Genomic DNA, 21,920 nt, shown 5'->3' with positions numbered 1-21,920 from the left:
TCTTGCAGCTTTTGGTTCTGATAAGATGTTTTTCAAAAAACGACTTCGCCTTCGAGGCTGCGCCGAGAACGACTCGTCACCACAAACACGACTGAAGGTGAAATCTGACCAAGGTCTGAGGTGGAAATAACACAAACACGCTGAATCAGCTAAATTGAGCCTCGTGTTCCAAAACTGGGAAAAAGGCTTGAAATCTAATTTTCAAGCAAAGTTTTGCAGGATTGGAACTAAGTTTTAAAATCTTGCAAAAATGTTTCATAGGCTGAAAAAAGTCAAATCTCTGCAAACATCGTTTTGTGTTTGAGTTTTCCTTTCTTCAAAACCGCAGCTTTTCTTTTTACAGTGTTTCTTCAGAATCGAACCTCGAGTCACAGAGAATCATGTGATCGAGCCGTTCCGGTGTTTCCCCTTTTTCAACCGGTGAAGTGAAATATTAAGTTTCACAGCAGCACATTTTCTGAACAGTCGACTAAAGTTCAAATGATTTTGAAACCTGTGAACTTCAAAACATGTCGACTCTGCTTTTTCATTCAAGCCTTTTTAACTCCTGTCTGATCAGAACTGTAACGTGTGTAAAGTCGGTTTCATGATCCAGTCCAGTAAAGGAAATGAGATGTTTCTAATTATTCAGCTTCTCCATTAAAAACCACAACAGAAACTAAAGCTGGTCTCAGGTTGGCTCTTAATTATTATTCTAATTTATTCAAAACAGCATCAATCTTTCAATGTGTTGAGTCAAAGAGAACAGACACTCATCATTTCCTGTTTGCTGCTGCAGTAGAGCGCCCCCTGTTGACAGTAATCACCTATTGAATAACTGAAGCATCAACTTTTTTATTCAAGTGACTTTAACTGAACTATTTTACAAATTTAAGGTCAAACTATCAATTTATTTTATTATCTTAAACATTTATAGGCATTGTTTTACTGCTTCAACTTAATTTAGAATTTCGACCTTATATTCTACTTTTTAATGTCTTATTTTGCTTGAAAAATTGTTGCGCTTTCTGATTTTGAATTTTGTTTTAAATGTCACTGCCTTGCCTTTACTGCAGCCAGCCACCAGGGGGCGATAAACTATTTGGCTTCACTTTTCACATCACCTATCTTCATTTACAGTTTGTGGATTCCTTTAAAAACACTTGCAAAGACAAAAGAAAACACGCTCAGTGTTTACGAAATCACACTTTAAGTTTATTTATTTATCTCTTTAATCATTTTCTACAAACATACATTTCCGCTGTCGTTCACGCGTCACTGATGACGACAGACATCGTTTTACATTCTCACCTGTTTGTTAACTAACCCAGGAACCAGGAAGTAAGTGAGCTGAAACCGCCGCCTGGTGCTTTTCTCGTCCCCTGAGAAGGAAGCTGAGATCTGAGATCTGACGGGTTAACGTGAAAATCTGTTAACACGAAACTAGCGTCCAGACATACGCAGTCCAGGGGAGGGGGGGGGGGGAGTCCCTTTAAATCCCACCAGGCAGCAACGCTCCAACAATCAGTTGTTTTCTTTTAAACTGCTTCCTGCTTCACGAGGGTGAAGGTCTGTTTATCGGAGGATCTTCACAGACGGGAGTTTTGTCGTTTAAAGCTTCAAAACAGAACCGAGGCTGAACGAGTTCCTGATGTGAAGCTGAGTCAGTTAGTGAAAAGAAAGAAAATGTGTTGAGTCTGTGGGGGAAACATTTCACTGTAATAATGATATTAATAATAATGATATTAATAATAATGATGCTCGCTCCTACACAATTAGTTGTTACAGTTTTAGGGATCAAACCAGGAGGTGATAACACTACTGTTGAGAATAGAATCACATTCATTTTAATTTAAGTTAATTTGATTATTTTATTTTTTAAATATAATGAATTTCCTTCTATGAATTGACAGGATGAGTTTTCACAACAGCAGTGGAAGAGTGACACCTGCTGGCCAAACTACAGAAACATGGGATTTTCTGAAATCATGTTATTGTATATTTTCTTTTGTGCACATTTTTAATTATGAACGTTCTTTTATTTTGTTTAACTCCGCAGCAGAAGAGGTGACTCATGTGCAAAGATGCAAACAGAGCTGATAGTCACTGAGGGTCGAGCCCCTCGGGTTCTGTTCACATATTTAGTTTTTAATCATGTTAACTTTACGACATATTAAATCTGAATTGAATCACTGGCACTTCAACGTGATCATTGTGTGTTTAGAAGTTGTAAAATCTGCTAAACAAGGACGGAGCTGCTGCAGATTTCTTTAAACACCGTGACAAAAAAATTCAAAGCAAAAAGTCAAATTTAAAAAGTCTGAACATCCCTTTGCCACCTTATGAAAATTAAAAATAAAAAACCCAACACATTGTAAACCCTTCAGATCTGGACACACAGCGAGAGCGTCGACCGAACCGCCGGAGACGTGAAATCACAGCTGATAGAAAAAAAAAAAAAGGGGAAATCATCTAAAACCTGTGATTATCAAATTGAGCCGAAGTTGTTCCGTAACGACTTGTTTGGAAAACGTGGCGTTCGGCTCTTAGCGGAACCGTCTCATCCTTCGCAGACAGTTTTCCCGCCTCTCAGTGTCGATTAGAATCACATTACCTGGTTATTCAAGACTCTTAAATTCCCAAGATGCATTGCTTTATCCAGGGGTTGATCACCGGCGCAGGTTCCTCCTCCACCAGTTCATGATCCGTCACGGAATGGTTCCCAGAGCAGACGCTCCTGTGAATGTTTTCACCACAGAGCCAGATGTTGGAGCGATGGCGAGGAGGAAATCGTCTCACAGAGACGGGGGAGGGGCAACAAGTCCTCGACTCATCTTCATCTTCTATCTCTGATTTTGACCACACTCTCCTCCTCCTCCTCCTCCTCATGATTGGTCCATGGTCTTATTTCTGCAGCTCCTCCTGTGTGCTGAAGGTCTCGTAGACGTTGGCGGCAAACTCCTTCACCTGGTCGTTGAGCAGCAGCTCCTGCAGGCGTCAGACAGGAAGTTAGAGACAGATGTTTATTCTGCTTCGGCTGATTAATATTAACTTTGTGTTGTGTTTGTCAGCACGTGAGACACAGGCTGGACTTTTCAGATAGAAAATCAAACCAGTGCCGTTTGACCTGTTTATTCAGCTGTGATTTGTGCGACTGATCGATGAGTTCAAACAATCTCCTGCTTCAGTGTTTCATCATCTTTCAAACAAACAAGTCAGGCCGACACTTTATATCATTTTCATTATTGTTTCATCTGCCAATTATTCATGGCTTGATCTAAAACAAAGAAAAACTCTACGTGACAAAAAAGCTTCTCCTTCAATTTCTTAGTTTGATCCAAGTCCAATCCACGAACATGGAGGAGGCAGGGCTTATGAACTATACCGCAGACAGCCACCAGGGGATGATGCAGATGTTTTGGCTTCACTTTTGGAGAAGTGAATACAGTCTATGACTTAATCTGATCGATTAAACTACTCGTAGCTCAACATGAAACGAAGCATTAACAGATGAAAGTGTCTCGTTCTAAAGACAGAACGAGGAGGACGGACGTCTCTACCTGAACAAAGTGACTCGGAGTCTCACTGCAGATGGTGTTGATCTGACCGTTGATGATGGGGATGATCTTCGCCAGCGGCAGACTGACTGCAGACAGACTGGACACACACACACACACAAACAAACACACACACACACACACGCAGAGAGACATGTTGACATCAAACATCTTAAAATGTATAATCTGTACGTTTATTAATATGAAACTGGGACAAACTGTTCAGTGGGTGTGTCATTCAAACAGCTCACCTATCAGAAGCGGCGCTGGAGGCGCAGTCACCAGGAGGCGGGCGGAAGAACTCCGCCAGGTTGTCGAGGAGACGAGAGAAACCCCGGTTCAGACAAGCGTTCAGGACGGTGGTGAAGTCCGGACTGTGGTCACAGAACACGTCTCACTCACAAAGTTCACGAATACAAATACGTTCAAGTTTAAATGACGACGACGGCGTTTACCTGTCCAACATGTCTCTGGTCTCGTTCAACAGTCTGATGGTCATCAAATCGTTCTCTGTCAACCCACACGCCTGGAGGGACGAGAGCGTTAGTTACCAACACCGTGCAGCGGCTTCTATAAATACTGTTTCTCTGTTTGCACCTGGTCAGTGAGCGTGTTCTCGTCGTCAGAGAGCATGTACCAGGACAGAGAGCGCTCGGAGCCGGCCTCCACCTCAGCTCGAATCCAACTCAGCTGCTGCTCCAACTCCAGCAGAGACATACTGTGCTTCAGAGACATGCTGGGGGGGGGGGGACGGACACACATTTGGGTTAGAAAGGAAAATGTCAGAGTGAAGAAATCCTCTGAGATATCGTGTTCACGAGAACAGGACAAACATTCTAACAACTGCTGCTGGTGCAGAGACATGAGAATCATCTGTGGACACATGGACCATGAAAATACTTGTTAGGTCCAGAAGCTCACTCACCCCCCCAGTGAGTTCTGCACCACTTTCTTCACCAGCGTCATCAACTCTGCCAAACCTGACCAGAGACAGAGACAGAGGAGGATTATTACCTTACTGACGAGGATGAGCAGAGTCAGGCAGTGATGTGATCTCATGTGATCGTGGTGCGTTTGTTACCGTCTCCCAGCAGATGCTGGATACTGGACAGGTACTGCTGCTGAATGTCTGGAGGAGCAAGTGGTGTCTGGAAGAAAAAACACAGGACACAAACGTGAATAAGGTTCTAAGACACATCTCTGGATGCAACTCAGACACATCATCAGTGATGTAACCTGGGGTCATCAGCAGTTTTGGAATAATCCTGCTGACTCAGCGGAGGTTTAGCGCGAGCAGCAGAAACTTCAGCTCTGTGTGAGAGAGGAGATTATGAAACGCTCCTCGTGTTCCTCACCATTCCGTTCTTTCCCACAGAGTTGTCCAGGTACAGATATCCACCGATGATGTTGAGCTGGACTCTCAGTAAAACCACCAGCATGCAGGTGCTGTACACGCCCACAACGGTGCGAGTGAAACCTGAAGAAAACCAAACGATGTCAGATCCTGAATCTCAAGACAATAACTGAAAAGGTTAAATTAGCAATCCTTCCCATAAAGTAAGTAATGGGATTATTGACAACTGAATATTGATGACTTACTGATGATCTTTAAATCTTCCCAGATCTCCAGTTTGTTGGCTGGTCTGTGACACGATGAGGAAGAAAGAAGAAAACACACCATGAGAAACACAAACTCCTGAGAATCTCCACACACTATTTTCCAGACAGTTTCCAGAGTTCGTGCCTGAAAACAGCTCCTGTGATATAATGTAAAACTTCAACGTGGACGTTTAGTTCCATTAAAATCAGCTAAAAAGAACATTCAGTGACATAAATGTAAAAATATTGATTATTGGAACAAATCTGTGTTGAATTGTGAACATGTAAATTAAAAATAGTTAGAAATCATTGGTTGTGACAGTGGAAGCTCTTCTCACTTGGTCTTGAGTAGTGAAGTGAGACTTTCTGAGTTGAGTTGATTGACGATGGCTTCTTTCAGTGGAGGGAGCATGGACAGCACTGTGACACACAGGCACACACAAAATAAATGACACACACAATAAAATCACACGTTGTGCCATGTCATTGCTCTGAGGAACACGCGTGTAACGTGTTTACCCGTCATGTTGCACGTCCTCTGGTTGCTTTCGAAGTGGAACTGCCTCCTGGCCTGAGCGATGTAGTCCATCGCCTCCTTCTCCTGGAGCTCCATGATCTTCTTCTGGGCATATTTACCCAGGAGGTAGACCCCTGGTGGTCGGAGACAAACAGGAAGCAGTGGTGAGCAATGACGACAATTATCACCTGACCAAGGTTCAGTACGTATTGATGTTGTGTTATTGTGTTGTGTTGTGTTTTAACACCTCAACCTTCACTCAGGAGCACAAATCTTTAAACTATAAATAAACAACAATGTGACATTTATAGAAGAGGAGCTTTTGTATTTCATACCGTCAAACAGAACATGTGACCTAATGGTGAAAGACAGAATCCATGTTTTAGAATAGAATCTGTAAAGCTCACATGTTTTATTCTTATGATTAAATGTCTTATTATTATTATTATTAGAGTCTGAATCACTTTAATTCATCGGAAACCAATGATCTTCAACGCTACATTAACTATTCCACTTTTTATTATTGAGTTAAAAACGCATTGGAAACAACTCAGGCTAACATGCTAACCCCTTAGCATCCATGAGTGCTGAGCTCATGCGTGGAACTTCCAACCAAACCTCGTTCATTTTTCTGGACATTTAAAGAAGCCGCTCTTACAGCAGAACCTCACACTGAATGTGAACGAACCGGTTTGTTGAATCGTTGAAAGTCATTTTTTAAAACTCGGCCACAACAAACAAGTTATTAAACGATGTTAGTTTTGTTGAGATGTAACTTCTGTCGCGTGGTTCTAACACAGGTTTGAACCAGTGGAATAAACACGATGTTGTGACAGAAGAACTGAAGATCAGCCGCCGAATGGAGGAAAAGACGAGACGAATTGATCACAACAGCCTCTTCGGTTCGTCCATGATCTCAATTCGTATTTTAAGTGACCTCCGGAGTTTCTAGAGAGGAGAGGACATTGTTCGGATATAAGTCAACGGAGTCTGGCGCCCCGGCTACTAGCACAGCAGCTAACAGCGGTTACCTCCAGCGACAGCTCCGGAGAACAGGAATTTCTTTTTGTGACGTTTGATAAAATTCCAGGCGGAAGAAAACATCCTCGGAGCGATTCAGCGACCGGAACTGCGGGAACTCTGCGTCCTTTTCCGAACTTCCTACGAACTATTTGACGGACATGTTCGCCGGAGTTTCGCTAGTTAGCATCTGCTACATGCTAGCTGTCAGAAAAAACCCTGACAGGATGACGCAAGTTCCGGTTGGACATTTCAGAATAAAATAAAGTACATTGACCCTTGACTGAAATGTTTGTCCCCAAAATCCTCATCGAACCATAAATAACAATTTTATGAACATAAAGAATCATTAGTGTTACACATATAACAATTTACAAGCATTTTAAAATAAGGTACTTCAAATTCTTTCTTTCTTTCTGCAACTGAATCTGAATAAAGTCTGAATGTGAACATGGATTAACTGGAGTACAGCTGTTTAAATTAGTGACTTATTATAATACTTATCAGTCAGTAAAATGAATACTTAAAAAAGTAATAATTAAGTCAATTTAATGTAGGTTGCAACTATATGTTTAAAAACAGGGGAAATGTAGTTTTAAAGAGGTATCTGTTGTATATGTGTCATATAGTTGTGTATATTTATTAAAGTCACATCAGAAAAAAGTGTTTTACCACTAATATATAGACAGAGATCAAAGTTAAGACATGTACCAAACTTATTAAAGCTCTAAATATGGTTTATACCAATATTTTTGATGGTGTGAAAGTTGTTTGTTACACATTAAAATGAAAGACAGAACATGTAAAAGCATTTCAAGTGATTATTTGTTTAAACAGTGAATTGGTGTCGACAAATACAATTATCATTAAACCTTTAAATCTTTTTTTGCAACTAAAATACCATCGATATTAATGTTGATCATAAATAAACGTGTGAACTTGAAGTGTCACTGAGTTATGCTTTTATTTTACAGGAATTATTCTCTCTCTTCCTGTTAGCATCTAATATCGAGGATCGACTGCTCATGTCTGAAGGCGGAAGTGGTGCATCCAATATTATCTTCCCCCTCCTGCGTGGTCACTGCGCTGCTCATGAGCTACAACGTGTTTTATTTTACTCGAGTTAAGAAGAATTAGTTGTAGTAACAGTTGCAGTAATAGTTGTAGTACTAGTAGTATTAGTACATGTAGTAGTATCTGTTGCCATGGGAACGCAGACAGGAAGTGAAGCTGGGGCTTTTTATCCGAGTGATGAAGAAATTGAGAAGTGGATGTTCAACGCGTTCAAGATGGTGAGAAAAAAAATACTCATCTATAAATAAATAATGATTAATTTATCAATAATCTTTTAATATTCAGACATTTTCAATATCAGACATCCACGAAAAACATATTTTATATTAAAGTTCTTATTCTCGAAGGTCTTCTCTTTTAGCTGAGTGAGTTTTAAAGTGTTTAAAACAACATGTTTATGAACAATGTGTTGATGTGTTTGACTCGAGGAGCCTCAACGTGGTTTTATCCCAGAATTCTCAACGACAGCCAATCAGAAGCCTGGACTCTGTTTTTAAGTGAAGTTATAAACACGTAAATATATCATAACAATAGTAATAATGATAACTTTGATTATAGAGAACTTTTTCGAAATCTAAATTACAAAGTGCTTTACTAAAATAAAATAAAACCGACGTAGGTCCGGAGCTGAGTTCTGTCCAGAGTCGTCACTAGATCTCTGGGTCAGGGGAGTGAAGATTCATGATGACATAAAAACACGTTGAATCGTCTCCGTGTCTTCAAAAGTTCAAATTGATTGAATAGTAGAAATATTCCAGAGAAGATAAAAACCTGATGGTTCCACGTTTGTGTTGTTTCAGGCCAGAGACGCTCTGGAGAACAGAGAAGTTCCTGTCGGGTGTCTCCTGGTCCACAAGGAGCAGGTCGTCGGAAAAGGACGGAACGAAGTCAACCAGAGCAAAAACGTAGGGAAAGTGTAGAGCGTGGTTTTTACTGTACGAGAGTTTGTGTTTATGTTGTAACTAACGTGTGTCTGTGTGTGTGTGTGTGTGTGTCTGTGTGTGTGTGTGTCTGTGTGTGTGTGTGGTTTCCCAGGCGACGCGTCACGCTGAGATGGTCGCTCTGGACCAGCTCCTGGACTGGTGTCGCCATAGCAACCTGGATGTGAGGAGCGTGTGCGAGCGAACGGCGCTGTACGTCACCGTGGAGCCGTGCATCATGTGTGCGTCGGCCCTGCGCCTGCTCAGTATCCTCCCTGTGTGTGTGTGTGTGTGTGTGTGTGTGTGTGTGTGTGAGTGTGAGTGTGTGTGTGTGTGTGTGTGTGTGTGTGTGTGTGTGTTGTTCCTTCACTGTGTGTTAGATATCCCTGTGGTCGTGTACGGCTGCAGGAACGAGAGGTTCGGAGGCTGCGGGTCGGTTCTGGACGTCTCCTCCGCAAACTTACCTCAAACTGGGACCACGTTCAAGGTGTGTGCGTGTGTGTGTCTGTGTGTGTTTGTGTTTGTGTTTGTCTGTGTGTAGCGTGTTGTGTATGTAACTGTGTATCTTGTGTGTTCAGTGTGTTTCTGGTCACAGAGCAGAAGAAGCTGTTGAGATGTTGAAGACTTTCTACAAACAGGAAAATCCAAACGGTGATTAGAACTTCTTCTTCTTCTTCGTCTTCTTCTTCTTCTTCTCTCTTTTTTTATCATCTGTTCAGAAACGCTTCATTTCTCTTCCCTCCTTTATTTAACTATTCTTTCTTTTCCACTTTCTGTCGTTCTTTTTACTTTTCCTACATCAGCTTTACTTTATTTTCCTTCCATTTCTTTCCACATCTTCTTCTCTTCTTCTTTTTTATTTTACTTTCTTTAACAGTCTTTTACTTTCTGTCTGTTTCAGCCCCAAAACCTAAACCCAGGAAGGACTGAGGTGGTTTCCAGACACGGGAGTTGTAGATTTTCTTGTATTTACCTTTGTAATTTAATAAATTGTTTTATAAATAATGTTGTTTGTATTGCTGCCTGTCAGTCAATCTGCCTGCAGGGGGCGCTGTAGGTCAACTAACCACACGTTGTCCAAATCAGAAATAAAACTCATAAATCTGAATGTGTAAAATATCAGAAACTAAAACTGTGTCGAACCTGTCATTAAAACAGAAATATGAAAATGATCAAATGAAAAATCTAATCTTTGTTGCTAAATGTTTAAAAATGCAACAATTCAGAGTGTGTGTGTGTGTGTGTGTGTGTGTGTGTTTTTCACACTAATGGTTGACGTTTCTCTTTCGCTTCTTTTCTTCCTTTTAATTCTCACTTTCTTTTCTTTCACATTGCTTTCTTACATTTTCCTTCCTGAATCCTATCTTCCTTCCTCCCTCCCTCCCTTCCTTTAATGCCTCCTCATGATTTTTGCTCCCACAGTGTCCCTCCCTCTTTTCTTCACCTCCTCGTCTCTCCTCCATCGTTTCTTCATGCTTTGTTCTTTCAATTTCACACCATATCTTCCTTCCTTCCTTCCTTCCTTCCTTCCTTTTACTAGTTTCATCTTTTGTCTCCCTTCCTTGTGAAATTCGCTCTCCTCCCTCACAAAGATGAATTCATCAAATTTCCCATCAGTCGCTTCTTCTTCAGAACATTTCACACAATAAATTGCTTGGAGACGTTTTATTCTTTTTTCATTTGATCTGATTATTTATCTGGAACACGTGTCAGCGTCCGGCTCCTCGTTAGCATGTAAATCTATGTTAATAGTTCAGAGCAGAATATTCCTGAATGTTTTAATGTGTCACCTCAGAGCTGACGTGTTAATGAAGAGACCACACACACACAGACACACACACACACACACAGACACACACACACACAGGGGTGCAGAGTCAGTTGCTGAGCACTAATGAACAGGGTGTGTTGTGTCAGACTCTTGTTTCCAAACTGACAGTGAGAGGAGCCGAGGACTCACACACACACACACACACACTTTGTAAAAAGCTGTGTAATGTTATCAGATGTCATCTTGTGTAAACGTGAGAGAACTGTGCCAGAAAAAATTAAGAAGTTTCTTTTCATTTATTTAAAAAAAAATCTTTCTCCAGCAGATGACCTGAGAGGAAGGAGGGGGGGGGCGTTTGTTTCTGTTCCAGGAGGAAGCAGACGGGGGGAGTTTGCTTTGACAGGAAGTGTTGCACAGACGTGTTAATTTTTTTTTTAGATCCAAAAAAGAAAAAGACATCTGGTGGAAACGTTCAGCTTCACGTCTCAGATCATTACTGAGGGAGAAACGTAGTAAAACCAGTAGATTCTGGTTTCAACTCGCCACATGAAGATGGTTTGGAGTAATTAGTAGATTTTATTTATTGTCAGGAGACACAAATCTCAAAGTCTGAGAAATGATTCTTCATTTCTCCAAATATGGTCACTTCTGATTACAAAAAACCAAGATGGCGATGGACTAAAAAGTCAAACAGCTAACGTCCTTTCTCTGGAGACATCAGGAGCTTTAATTGAACACTGCTGTCGCCATGGTAACTTGTGTCAGTTCTGCAGCACCAATTAGAGCCCAATTAGTCTGTAAGTGGACACGTTACATGGTAATGTAGAATATTTATGAGTGGTTTTCTGTGATTAGCTTTGCTGACGCTTCAAGATAAATATCCAGAGCAGCCTCCACCTGCTGCTCGTGTGTGTGTGTGTGTGTGTGTGTGTGGTCGGTCGGTCTAACCTCTGCTGATTGGTCAAAGTCCAACAACACTCGCTCACAAGCTGAATCATTTCCTCATCGGAAATTTTGCTTTGTCAGACTTTGCTTCGATGTGTTTAAACCCAGACTCACTCGGGGGTTCGAACCTGATTCACATGAAAGATTCACTCAGAATCCAAACTGCAGCGGCCGACAGAAGATTTTGAACCAAACTTTATTAACTCACATCTAGTTTCGTCCACACAGCGACTCAGGATGAATAATGAAGTTCGACACATTATGGATGTTCAGTGGCGTCATTGTATCTTATGATGGGATTCATTCACATTGTTTAATGGTTTGTACCAGAAGATGACAAACACAGTGTGTGAGTGTGTGTGTGTGTGTGTGTAGTACACGTGTCATGGAGATGTTCAGTCCTTCACAAAACAAAAGTCAAATGCAAAACCAAACAAGAAAAGATGGCGCTTCATCGCTTTTTACATTTAACAAATTTGTTGCCGTCTTTTTTTTATGGTTGTCGTCATGGATACAGTTCAAAGGTGTAATGGTAATTTCCACCTCCAGAGAGGTCGCTTGTTTTCTTTCTTGTGCTGTCCGGGACGGGCGGAGCACGACTCGTCCTCTCCTGTCCGCCTGAGGGGTCGATGTCCGCACGGCCGCGAGAGGATCACTCACCTTTGACCTTTTCTGGGAGAAAGACGGAGGAGAGAGAGGAGAGTGAACACGTGGAGCAGCTTTCTGCTTTTTCTCATAGCTTTGTGTCACGTGTAGTACTCGTGTGTGTGTTTCTGTTGCAGTGTGTGTTGTGTACCTGTGTGTGACTGGTCCCAGATGTAGCTGTTGAGGATTTCTCCGAGAACGTAGAAGATACAAATCACCGTCGTCATGACGCTGAAGAAGACGACTCGGGCCAGCGGAGCGATGCGTTCCAGCACCGGGTAAACCCACACCCCCGTCACCTGGTGCACCCAACAGGTCCTGGCCGGGCGGAGAGAGGACGTTTACTGCACGTGAACTCGACTGGGCTCATTTAAACCAGACTTCAGGAAATAAACTAATCTAGAAAAGTTAAATCAGGGTTAATTAACTATCAGAACCTGGTGTTTAACAGGGTTTAAAAGGGAAACGTTTGGTACCAGAGGATGTATCCGACGCCGAAGCAGCAAACTGCGGCCAGACCCCAAAGCCTCCTGGGATACCGGTGGCGGGTGGTCCGCATCTCGATGATGATGAAGGGAAGAACGGTGGTGTGCTGAGAGGAAGACGGAGCGAGAGAAGAGAAAGAAAATATAGATCCTCAGACAAAATCTAAATAAACACATCAAAATCTCAGCATCGCCTTCACGCGATACTGTCTTTGTCCAGTGGGGGGCACTCACACTCAAAACAAAGACAGACAGCAGGCGTGATTGTCTCTGCAGAGTCGAGACCTCTTACCTCATTTGCACTGTGGAGGAGCACAGCTGTGTGTGTGTGTGTGTGTGTGTCTGTGTGTGTGTGTCTGTGTGTTGCTCGTCCTCGGCATGTTAAAGTGAGAAAACAACAACTCTTCCAGGTGTGAAGTGGTTCAGTTTGATGCTGTGAGATTCAGGCAGTTTGACTCAAAGCTGCTTGTTAAACAGGATTTTCTACCTTTACCAAGATTGATTTTAAACCATTTCATCGCATTTCTTCAGGTGTCAGTTCGGTCAGATCAACTTTATGATGTTCATTTAGTAAATTATGATAATTTAGAGTCAAATAAAGGACCGGATGTATTGGGGGGAGGATACCACAGTGTGATTGACAGCTAGTACCATCCAATGGGTGCAGGCGGCAGGTGTAGGTGGGCGTGCACTGCCCTCTAGCTCTCAGGCAGGCTCCGCCCCCCCCCACTCCTCCAAATATGGTTATTTCTGGTTTCAAAAAACTAAGATGGCGCTGGAGAAAATGTGAAACTAACAGCAGCTCACACACCACTGGTCCCGGTGGGTTGATGCTTGGTTTAAAGGTGAATGTGAAGGTTTTCACACGTCTTGGTTTTCTCAAATCTTTGGTCTAAACTTTAAACCCTGTTTAAATCATGTGAATGTTAAAGCTGAAAGCTTCAAACCCCGTTCACCACAGGAGGCGCCCAGAGCGTCACGACTCTACTTTGACCCTTCAAGTTCCAAGTTCCGAGTTCCGAGTGTGCAAACTAACATCAGGACAAAATCGCTCTCTCTCCCTCCTGGGGTCTTAAATTATAGGTTTACCTCCCATCATTACACTGTACACACACACACACACACACTGTACACACACACACACACTGTACACACACACACACACTGTACACACACGTCCTGACGCTGCAGTTTTACCCAGGGTGCCTCAGTGGAATTCCAGTCTTGTGTTTAAGTTTAGTCTCTTCTGAGAGTCGCCGCCTCTCGTAAATAATACTCCCTCTATTCTCTGTGTCCCTCTCTCTCTATTTTTATATCTAGGTCTGTCTCTCTCTGTGTCTCTCTCTCTCCCTGAGGTTTTTGTGGTCTCGCTCGAGAAGCCAGCGTTCTGCCTCTGTGGAAAATCCCCCCTCTTCCACAAACAGCGGTGGTTGGATCCTCTGGTCTGGGGCTAAAAACAGGACAAACCATTTCACACAGAGATGCACAGCAGGGGGCAGGCGGGTCACATGGCCGAGGGCAGGGTCACGGGCTCAAACATCCTCCACTGCCATGACTGATGGGATGGAGATGCACTGGGACTGACCTGAGAGCGGTGGGTTCTGATCCCAAAGTCAAATTAAAACAATGAGCTGGAGAAAGTGAGTTGGAAACTTGTCGGCTGCATCAGCACATGGTGTTGAGGGGCTCTTAAGCAAGGCAGAGCTTGTCTCACAGCCGGTTTATAACCCAGAACTCAAGACATATCAGTGAAAGCAAAATATATAAAACCTGGAGTACGTGCAGCAACTATCATCCAACCAAATCATAAGATCACCTCCATCACTCAGTGACAGCACGAGAGGTCAAACTGTCTGGACCCTTGTTTCTGTAATTATGGATTTCTTGTGTTTATCCCGCTCGGTTTCCATCGCAAACCTTCGACATCATATCACATTTATCAGAAGTGTGAATCGTCTGCTGCGGATCGATCTAAACGCAGAAGATGTTAAACTTCAGCCCTAAACTCAGGAAACTGAAGCTGCAGCCGTTTGGTGGAAATGAAGAATCGGTCGAGCAATAACAAGTCTGCAGTTAATCTTCCTCTTGTTCTCTGTCGATGACTCCGCTGGCAAAGCTGCTCAACTCGTTATTAAAATACGGCGTCTTCTTCTCTCATTCGCTCGACATCACTCGACCCTCCCTCCTCCGATGGGAATGGCTACATGGTTGCCGTGGAAGCCGGGGTAAATAAACAACAGTGATACCATGGAATACCGCAAAATATTTACAAGCGTTGGACGCACACACAGAAAAAATATGTAACACATGCACAAGCTTCCTCACGTTTCTGTCTCTCTCTCTCACACACACACACACACAAATTATGTTACACTTGCACAAGCTTCCTCACAATTTCAGTCTCTCACACACACACACACACACACACACACACACACACACACACACACACACACACACACACACACACACACACACACACACACACACACACACACACACACACACAGATAAAAACACGGCCGTTGGTGATGTTCTGGTTGTTTTGGTCCTTGGCGACGGCGCCTTAGCAACCACTCAGCTATTACATCAGCTCCTGGAGTAGGAGAAGAGACACCGAACAGACACACACACGCCGTCTTTGTGTCCTTTTTTTCATCTCAGAGTTGTGTTATGGGAACACACAACCCTCGTCACCTCGTGCTGCTCCCGCTCTGCGGACGGTGCTCTGGCAGAGGGAAGTTTCATGACACGATTTTGCATATTGCAGACGCAGCGCCGGAAAAATGTCAGATTATCGTGCAGCTTGATTTGAAAACACACGCACGCGGCTGTTATCAGCGCGTTGGTCACTGTCTAAATATTAGATTAAACCTGCTTCCTCCAGACGGCAAATCAAAGCCAACGCTCCATGAAAATTCAGACGTTTCCCGGCACCAGCGTTGATCAAGATTTGTCGAGTACTCTACAGAGTTTATGATGCACTGATACGAGTAATGATCCGAGGACTTTACGTGCAGAATTCTACAATATAGATCAATTCAGTGGCTCAGATTCAGCAGCAGGCTGCGACCTGAGAGTCTCTTAATGCACGATCCCAGATTTCCTCCTAATTATTCGCACTATTTCCTGCTGCATTCTCACATGTGCTCATTCAGACATCATCCAGAGGTTTTACTTGGGGGGGGGGGGGGGGGGGGGGGGTGGGGGGCTGCAGGATAAACTACAGAGATTCTACGGAGCAGCTGACTCCGACACTTTCGCTCTGAACTGCAGCTCCTCAGGATCATTTCAGGAGAATATCCAGAGGTCAGTGCAGGTCTGAGAGCAGCTCCATGGCGCCGTGCAGAGCGATCCACTCACCATGCCGTGGTTGAGCCACTGAGGGATGAAGTTGTCCAGTAGTTTGGGGTAGACCAGCTCTCTGTCGTACAGGTAGAGACTCCAGAATGTAAAGACCACGAACTAGAGAGAGAGAGAGAAAGAAAAAAACTATTCACATCTGTTGGAAAAACACGGAAATGAAGTAACAGCATCGTTAGGTCAGTGATAAGAAATAATTCTCACAAACTACACAAATACCAGACGAACGCAGATGAAGACGCACTTGGCGGAGGTAATAAAATCTGCCGTGGTGATGAAACAAAGCCAAGTGAAATTTGAGAAACTGGAAACTTTCCAGAGGAAGTTTTGCGTACGATGTTTTATTTACGAGACTAAATGAAACTGTGTTCTGATCCCTCTGCGCTGTGCTGGTGGTTCAGTGGTTGGATAACAGGAACTGGGCGGCTGCCACATCAGGTCCCTGATACGACAGGTGAGACTGTGGCGTTAAAAAGAGCTCACAGGACTGACTGTGTGTTCAACGGTCGACTTCCACGTGAAGCTGGGACTTTAAAGAAAGAGACAAACCACTGGAAGAAGAACAGAAAAGTCTACAAAACCAGAAATGGTGATTGGATGATAAACATTCCACCAGTTCCCCACAAAAACAATCATCAAATTGTGTTTTCAGCCCCCGGGTCTGGATCCAGAGCATCTTGATGGCAAAGCACCTTCTGTCCCACGTGTCCTGAACGCACCATAAGCTAACGGACCTGTGGTCTAATGTATCTGCAGCTTGGACCCGGGCCAGACCATGTTCTGCAGGACGGGGGTGGAATTACCTGACCGTCATCTGGGTTCCAGCTCGAGGCATCTGAACCAACCTCCCCCACCATCATTGTACCCTGACCGGCATGTTCTCTGCTTTCAACAGGCGCGCACACACACACACACACACACACACTCCATTTTCCATACTGCTGTGGAAAGTACACGTTCATGCACACACACACAACACATGAGATAAACCTACATTCCATCCATGTGTACAGCACACACACACGCACACACACACACACCATATCAGTCGGACTGGGTTTCCAGACATTAGCTGTGATGATAATCATGTCTTTTGTACTGTGTGTAAACTGAACTCTGTGCCCAACTCACGGCACCATGCCAGCCGACTGCCTCTATAGGCGTGTGTGTGTCTGTGTGTGTCTGTGTGTGTCGCGATCTGAGGTTGCTTGAGGCTGTTATCTACCAACTGTGTGTGTGTGTGATACGTGTCTGTGGGTGTGAAGTATGCATATTCATGAGTGTGTGTGTGTGTGTGTGTGTGTGTGTGTGTTATGTGTGGAAACTGAAGATATGTTTGTGCGGCAGCTTGGGGAACTTTGCCAACTGAAATCCTCACAGGACTGTAATGAACTCGACCATCGTTTCATTAGCGAGACACAAAAAACTCGTCTTCTAGCAGTTGTTGCACGTTCATGAGTTTTGGGGGCGTAGCTTTGACAAGAGGGTGGATGGGGGGGGATTACAGATCCTAGATTTAACATCCGTCCAGGGATGGACACAGCAAAGGTAATAAAATACGTCCTGAATTTGTCTCCTGTGATCGGACGTCACTTTCCTGCTCAATATGCAAATAATCAGACGTTCTGTTCCCGAGGACCAGATGATGAGGCTTTTACCCAGTTTGAGTTAAAAGATGTGTCCAATCACAAAGGTTTGTGTGTCTGTGTGAGTCTGCACAAGCGAGAGACCTGAACTGAACTGTCCGATTGTGACCGGATCCCTCGAGACGGACGCTAATATCAGTGGAGTCCAAGAGACGCTCGGTTCCATCTGTTGGCCCGTCTCCCAGTAAGCCCAGTGTGTTGAAGATGTCGTGCTCTTTACCCAGAGGCTTCCTGATCTGCTGTTAATCATTAAACATGTTTCTCTCGCCAACGTCCAAACGAAGCGACATTTAAAAACAGACAGAAGGATTTTAAAACCTGAAACTAACATTAAGGCCATTTGACACTAAACATCAGAGAGAGAGAGAGAGAGAGAGAGAGAGAGAGAGAGAGAGAGAGAGAATTATACTGCAAACACATTACCCGAGCCTTTGATTCCTGCAAGCCAGGCTTTTCCTTCCCCAGGCTGTTCTGTGTGTGTCTGTGTGTCTGTGTGTGTGATTGTGTGTGTGTGTGAGATTGTGTGTGTGTGGTTGGATGCATCCATCCGCTCACCGCTCCGACAGGGAAGGCCAGCACGGCCATCATCCAGTCCCTCAGGCCAATCAGCTTCCTCAGCTGGCGCTCCTGCTCCCTGCTGTCGCCTCCCTTAGTCAGCAGGCTGGACACATCGATCAGGACGCACAGGCCGAAGAACACGGCCTGGATCACCTGCAGAGGGACGCAGAGGGAGGCAGCTCAGCGGGGCCCTTTAACAGCTGCTTACAGCACTTTCACATGACACGCACTTAAAAGAGATGGACAGAGGAGGAAGAAAGAGCTTAGAAGGTAAAAATGTTCAGAGGAAGAGGAGGAAGAAGAGTTCAGAGAGAACGAGAGACATTAAAGCACCAACCTGCACCGCCGTTAAAAAGCCAGTATCGCATTTCATGGAGCAGCTTCTTTTAGTTTTAAGTCTACTTTCTGTTGGTTAATGTGCTTTTTGCAGAGAGTTCATTTAGAATCAAATCCACGATGCTGTAAAGTCAAGTCACTTTAGTTTAGCAACAACAGAAGGATGTCGGGACGGTTTGAGCTTTAACATGATCATAAAGTTTACAGTTAAATGTCACCCGGAGGACGAACCCAGAGCTTCCTCTTCCCTTCCCAGTCCTCACCCTGAACTGTTCTGTGTAACTCTGCTGTTCCATCTCCTGTGAGAAGAACTGACTGAGTCACAGCTTCAACTGTCAATCAGGATCAACGACTTCCATTTCCGTCACCTAGCAACACTATGGTTCAACTTAAACCACTTGATTGATAAACGTATCCTGTACTTGAGTTTTAAAAGTTAAATCACGACCTCAGCTGGTTTATCTGAAGGTAGCGAACTCCACATTCATCACCAGTAGCACCAGTGTTTTTCTTTATGCTTATGACTAATATGAATATCTCCAAAAAGTTACCATCACATATCTCTAATCATTACTGACACTTGTGAATGTGAAACTCTGGAGCCGTTCGATTCCTCTGAGTCTGTTTCAACCAGAGACTCCTCAGATCCCGAACGTCCACGTCCACTGGACAGTGGAGAGACACCAACAGGCTCAGTGCTTCAACCTCCATCTCTGTGTAATGAAACTCTCCCATCAATATGTTCACAGTGACAGATCTGACCTGATGCACCCCCCCCGTCTCTCCTCCCCCTGCTCCCCCTCTCCCTGTGGGAGGATCTGGTGTCACCCAGTGGGTGAAGGCATGGTTGGACGTCCGGGGCATTCTGGCTTTAGAGCTATCACATGCCACTTCAAATCCAGTTATATGTGTGTGTGTGTGTGTGTGTGTGTGTGTGTGTGTGTGTGTGTGTGTGTGTGTGTGTATCATCCTTTCATCATTAGGATGATTTGTGTGTGTGTTGCCTCTTTGACGACATAAGACCCGTTTTGACAAATCTAAGGCTGCTACTACGGCTAATGTAGCTTCTATGCTACATAGATGATGACTTTCTATGAGAACTTGGCTAACGACGAGTGTCTCATCTCCCAAAACCACACATATGTACGACTATTTGTCCAATGGATCTAAAGCATGTCTGTGTTTCAAAATGCAGGTTTCATGTTGCACAGATGCGAACACACACACAGTGATTAAGATCCAGATGTTGAAGTGGTGTGTGTTTCCTGGCTGCTGGTGTGTACAGGTCATTAAAAGCACAGTTAACCAGGGGGAGAGGTCTAATGTGGAAAATATGACACGGCTATTTCTCTCTCACACACACACACACACACACACACACACACACACACACACACACACACACACACACACACACACACACACACACACACACACACACACACACACACACACACACACACACACACACACACACACACACACACACACACACACACACACACACACACACACACACACACACACTTTAAACAGACCGGACCTCAAACACCGCTAAAAAAAACCTACAATAACACGTATTTGCCTTTGGGACTATTATCAATCAGTATTTTATGGAGTCAGTTGTCTTGTTGTAAATAATCTGCTGGAATCATTGGTCAAAAATACATGTACAAAATAAGTTAAGAGTATAATGAGCCACATTAAAGCTTTTTAATTATTCATCTGTCACGTGTTCCTTCATATATTAGTGGAAAAACATTTTACTTTCTTAACTTCCTGTAAAATAAAAGGTTTTCATTTTGTCCAACCTACACACGTTTACTCTAAAGTCTTTATCTGTAACAGATTTCCATCAAGTTTGGTGGAAATCAGTTTAGTAGTTTTTGCGTAATCCTGCGAAGAGACGGGTGAAAACATTTTGTCGAGGTAACTGACAAAAGACAACTGACAACGATGCCTTGGTTGTTTTTCTTCAAATCAAACTGGAAATGACATCTGTCCGCTAACGTCTGTCCACTAACGTCTGTCCACTAACATTTGTCCAGCTTGTCACAGCTCGTCGTGTCCGACACTGAGGACGGTGTGTGGACGGTGTGTGGACGGCCTCTGACTGAACGGCCTCTTTGTGAACGCTCGCACACACACATTGTTCAGTGTGAATGGAGGCTGTGTGCGTTTGTGTCCTCTTCTAATTCGGTCATCACAGCGTCCTGAAGTCCTTAATTCAATTTGACCCTAAGTTCCCTGTCATGTGAAAGAAGGTCCCACTGAAGGTAGTCCCACAATGTGAGGTTCAGTAAATAGTGTGATCGAGGACGGAAAGTTGTTATTTATAAAAATGCAGATTGTTTATTTCCTATCGCAAAGGGGAGGAGTTAATTTGAACATAAAGAAAATAATCAAAATGTAAAAAATCCAAATATTTTAATGAAAAGAGCCATAATATTTTAACCATCCCATGTAGACCCCCCCCCCCCCCCACGAGCGACGAGACACTGAAACAACGTTAAACTCTCCCGTCGGAGCCTCAAGTCCGAATGAGACCAACTGTGTTTTAAGAAAAACACGACGTACGTGCGAAGTCACGGAGAAGCACTAGATTACCCACAATCCTCAGGAGCGCTGGCTCTAATTGGTGGAGCTCCCTGTTACCATGGAGACCACGACAGCAGCAGGTTGATAGAGACGAGGAGGAGAGGGATCGTTTGGTTTATGGGATGTATAGTTTCTCCAGTCACGTGACAACACTCAGATACTTTCGTCTTTTCTCCCGTTTTTCCAAATTGATTTGAAATGTTTTATGGTTATGATTCATCCAGCTGTTCTAATTGTGGGTGTACGCGCGGCGCGCTCCCGCTCGGGGGGGGTGGGGGGGGGAACCATTTTCCTGCAGACACACGTTTCTCTGTCTCCACCACTTCCGGGTTATTACGACGCGCGGAGTTCACCGGTGAATCCCCGTGGAGGCTCCGTTACCGACCCCGCTGACGGTGTAACGTTAATGTACCCCCCCCCCCCCCCCCCCACACCCCCCCTCCTCCTCCTCCTCAGTCACTCAAACACCGGAGCAGTGAGGGCAGGGGACCGGAAGTGAAGAGCACTCATTTAAACCTGACGCCCCCCCCCCCCCACACACACACACACACCCCCCCCCGGGCTTCACGGAGCTAGCTGCCCGCCGGAGGCTAACCACGCGCGGCTGTGACTTCTCTCACCAGGTCGATGAAGGTCAGGAACTTCCAGCTGCCTCCGTACGTCTGGTGCGCGGGCATGTCCAGCGCCTTGTAGTGGCAGAGGATGGAGAAGTAGGACAGGAGGATGGCCACCCGGAGGACCTGCGAGGGGATCAGCGCCATGACGCCCGCGGAGAGTGGCTGATTCCCGGTGTAGCTGCGCCTCTCCTCCCGCCACCTGTCTGACGGTTCAACCTGCTCCGGCCGCGGTGTCTCCGCTGCTCCGTCCGACCACCGCTTCCTGTTGTGGTGATGAAGAGGAGGAGGAG

At 44.3% G+C, this 21,920-nt stretch overlaps 3 protein-coding genes across 4 annotated transcripts; 1 reads left to right on the top strand and 2 right to left on the bottom strand.

Moving 5' to 3' along the window:
* Window positions 1-1,190: 1,190 nt before the first annotated feature.
* On the bottom strand, window positions 1,191-6,906 carry pex3 (peroxisomal biogenesis factor 3). The gene is made up of 12 exons (XM_034580541.1): window positions 6,684-6,906; window positions 5,655-5,786; window positions 5,474-5,555; window positions 5,136-5,179; window positions 4,892-5,013; window positions 4,618-4,684; window positions 4,462-4,516; window positions 4,134-4,272; window positions 3,992-4,062; window positions 3,788-3,910; window positions 3,540-3,636; window positions 1,191-2,967 (listed from the first exon to the last, which is right to left on the bottom strand). The coding sequence occupies exons 1-12, from the start codon at window positions 6,754-6,756 to the stop codon at window positions 2,884-2,886; spliced, it is 1,089 nt and encodes a 362-aa protein (XP_034436432.1). The 5' UTR covers window positions 6,757-6,906; the 3' UTR covers window positions 1,191-2,883.
* Window positions 6,907-7,705: 799 nt separating this feature from the next.
* On the top strand, window positions 7,706-9,741 carry adat2 (adenosine deaminase tRNA specific 2). Of its 2 annotated transcripts, none has more exons than XM_034580543.1 (6): window positions 7,706-7,964; window positions 8,547-8,651; window positions 8,782-8,957; window positions 8,988-9,153; window positions 9,245-9,317; window positions 9,568-9,741. In XM_034580543.1, exons 1-6 carry the CDS (start codon window positions 7,878-7,880, stop codon window positions 9,594-9,596), a joined length of 636 nt encoding a protein of 211 aa, XP_034436434.1. In that variant the 5' UTR covers window positions 7,706-7,877; the 3' UTR covers window positions 9,597-9,741. The 2 variants fall into 2 exon arrangements, with proteins under 2 accessions (XP_034436434.1, XP_034436435.1); XM_034580544.1 differs by having other exon boundaries at window positions 7,711-7,964; window positions 8,782-8,932; window positions 9,047-9,153.
* Window positions 9,742-11,557: 1,816 nt separating this feature from the next.
* Window positions 11,558-21,920, bottom strand: aig1 (androgen-induced 1 (H. sapiens)). The gene is made up of 6 exons (XM_034580542.1): window positions 21,634-21,920; window positions 18,077-18,232; window positions 15,876-15,977; window positions 12,504-12,619; window positions 12,179-12,345; window positions 11,558-12,054 (listed from the first exon to the last, which is right to left on the bottom strand). Exons 1-6 carry the CDS (start codon window positions 21,772-21,774, stop codon window positions 12,035-12,037), a joined length of 702 nt encoding a protein of 233 aa, XP_034436433.1. The 5' UTR covers window positions 21,775-21,920; the 3' UTR covers window positions 11,558-12,034.

The sequence above is a fragment of the Hippoglossus hippoglossus genome, chromosome 24 (assembly GCF_009819705.1).
Source record: "Hippoglossus hippoglossus isolate fHipHip1 chromosome 24, fHipHip1.pri, whole genome shotgun sequence".
NCBI classification, from domain to species: domain Eukaryota; kingdom Metazoa; phylum Chordata; class Actinopteri; order Pleuronectiformes; family Pleuronectidae; genus Hippoglossus; species Hippoglossus hippoglossus.
Note: the sequence above shows the minus strand (reverse complement) of the source record. Positions and strands in the feature narration are given on the sequence as shown.

Coding starts and splice junctions, on each gene's coding strand:
- pex3 (XM_034580541.1), bottom strand. CDS start 6,756: ATGTTTTCTTCCGCCTGGAATTTTATCAAACGTCACAAAAAGAAATTC. Junction 5,180..5,473: donor ACTTCACTACTCAAGACCAA/GTGAGAAGAGCT, acceptor ATCGTGTCACAG/ACCAGCCAACAAACTGGAGA. Junction 2,968..3,539: donor CTCCGAGTCACTTTGTTCAG/GTAGAGACGTCC, acceptor TGACGCCTGCAG/GAGCTGCTGCTCAACGACCA.
- adat2 (XM_034580543.1), top strand. CDS start 7,878: ATGGGAACGCAGACAGGAAGTGAAGCTGGGGCTTTTTATCCGAGTGAT. Junction 8,958..8,987: donor CTCCCTGTGTGTGTGTGTGT/GTGTGTGTGTGT, acceptor GTGTGAGTGTGA/GTGTGTGTGTGTGTGTGTGT. Junction 9,318..9,567: donor CAAACAGGAAAATCCAAACG/GTGATTAGAACT, acceptor TGTCTGTTTCAG/CCCCAAAACCTAAACCCAGG.
- aig1 (XM_034580542.1), bottom strand. CDS start 21,774: ATGGCGCTGATCCCCTCGCAGGTCCTCCGGGTGGCCATCCTCCTGTCC. Junction 15,978..18,076: donor TGGCCTTCCCTGTCGGAGCG/GTGAGCGGATGG, acceptor CTCTCTCTCTAG/TTCGTGGTCTTTACATTCTG. Junction 12,055..12,178: donor CTGGGACCAGTCACACACAG/GTACACAACACA, acceptor TCTTTCTCCCAG/AAAAGGTCAAAGGTGAGTGA.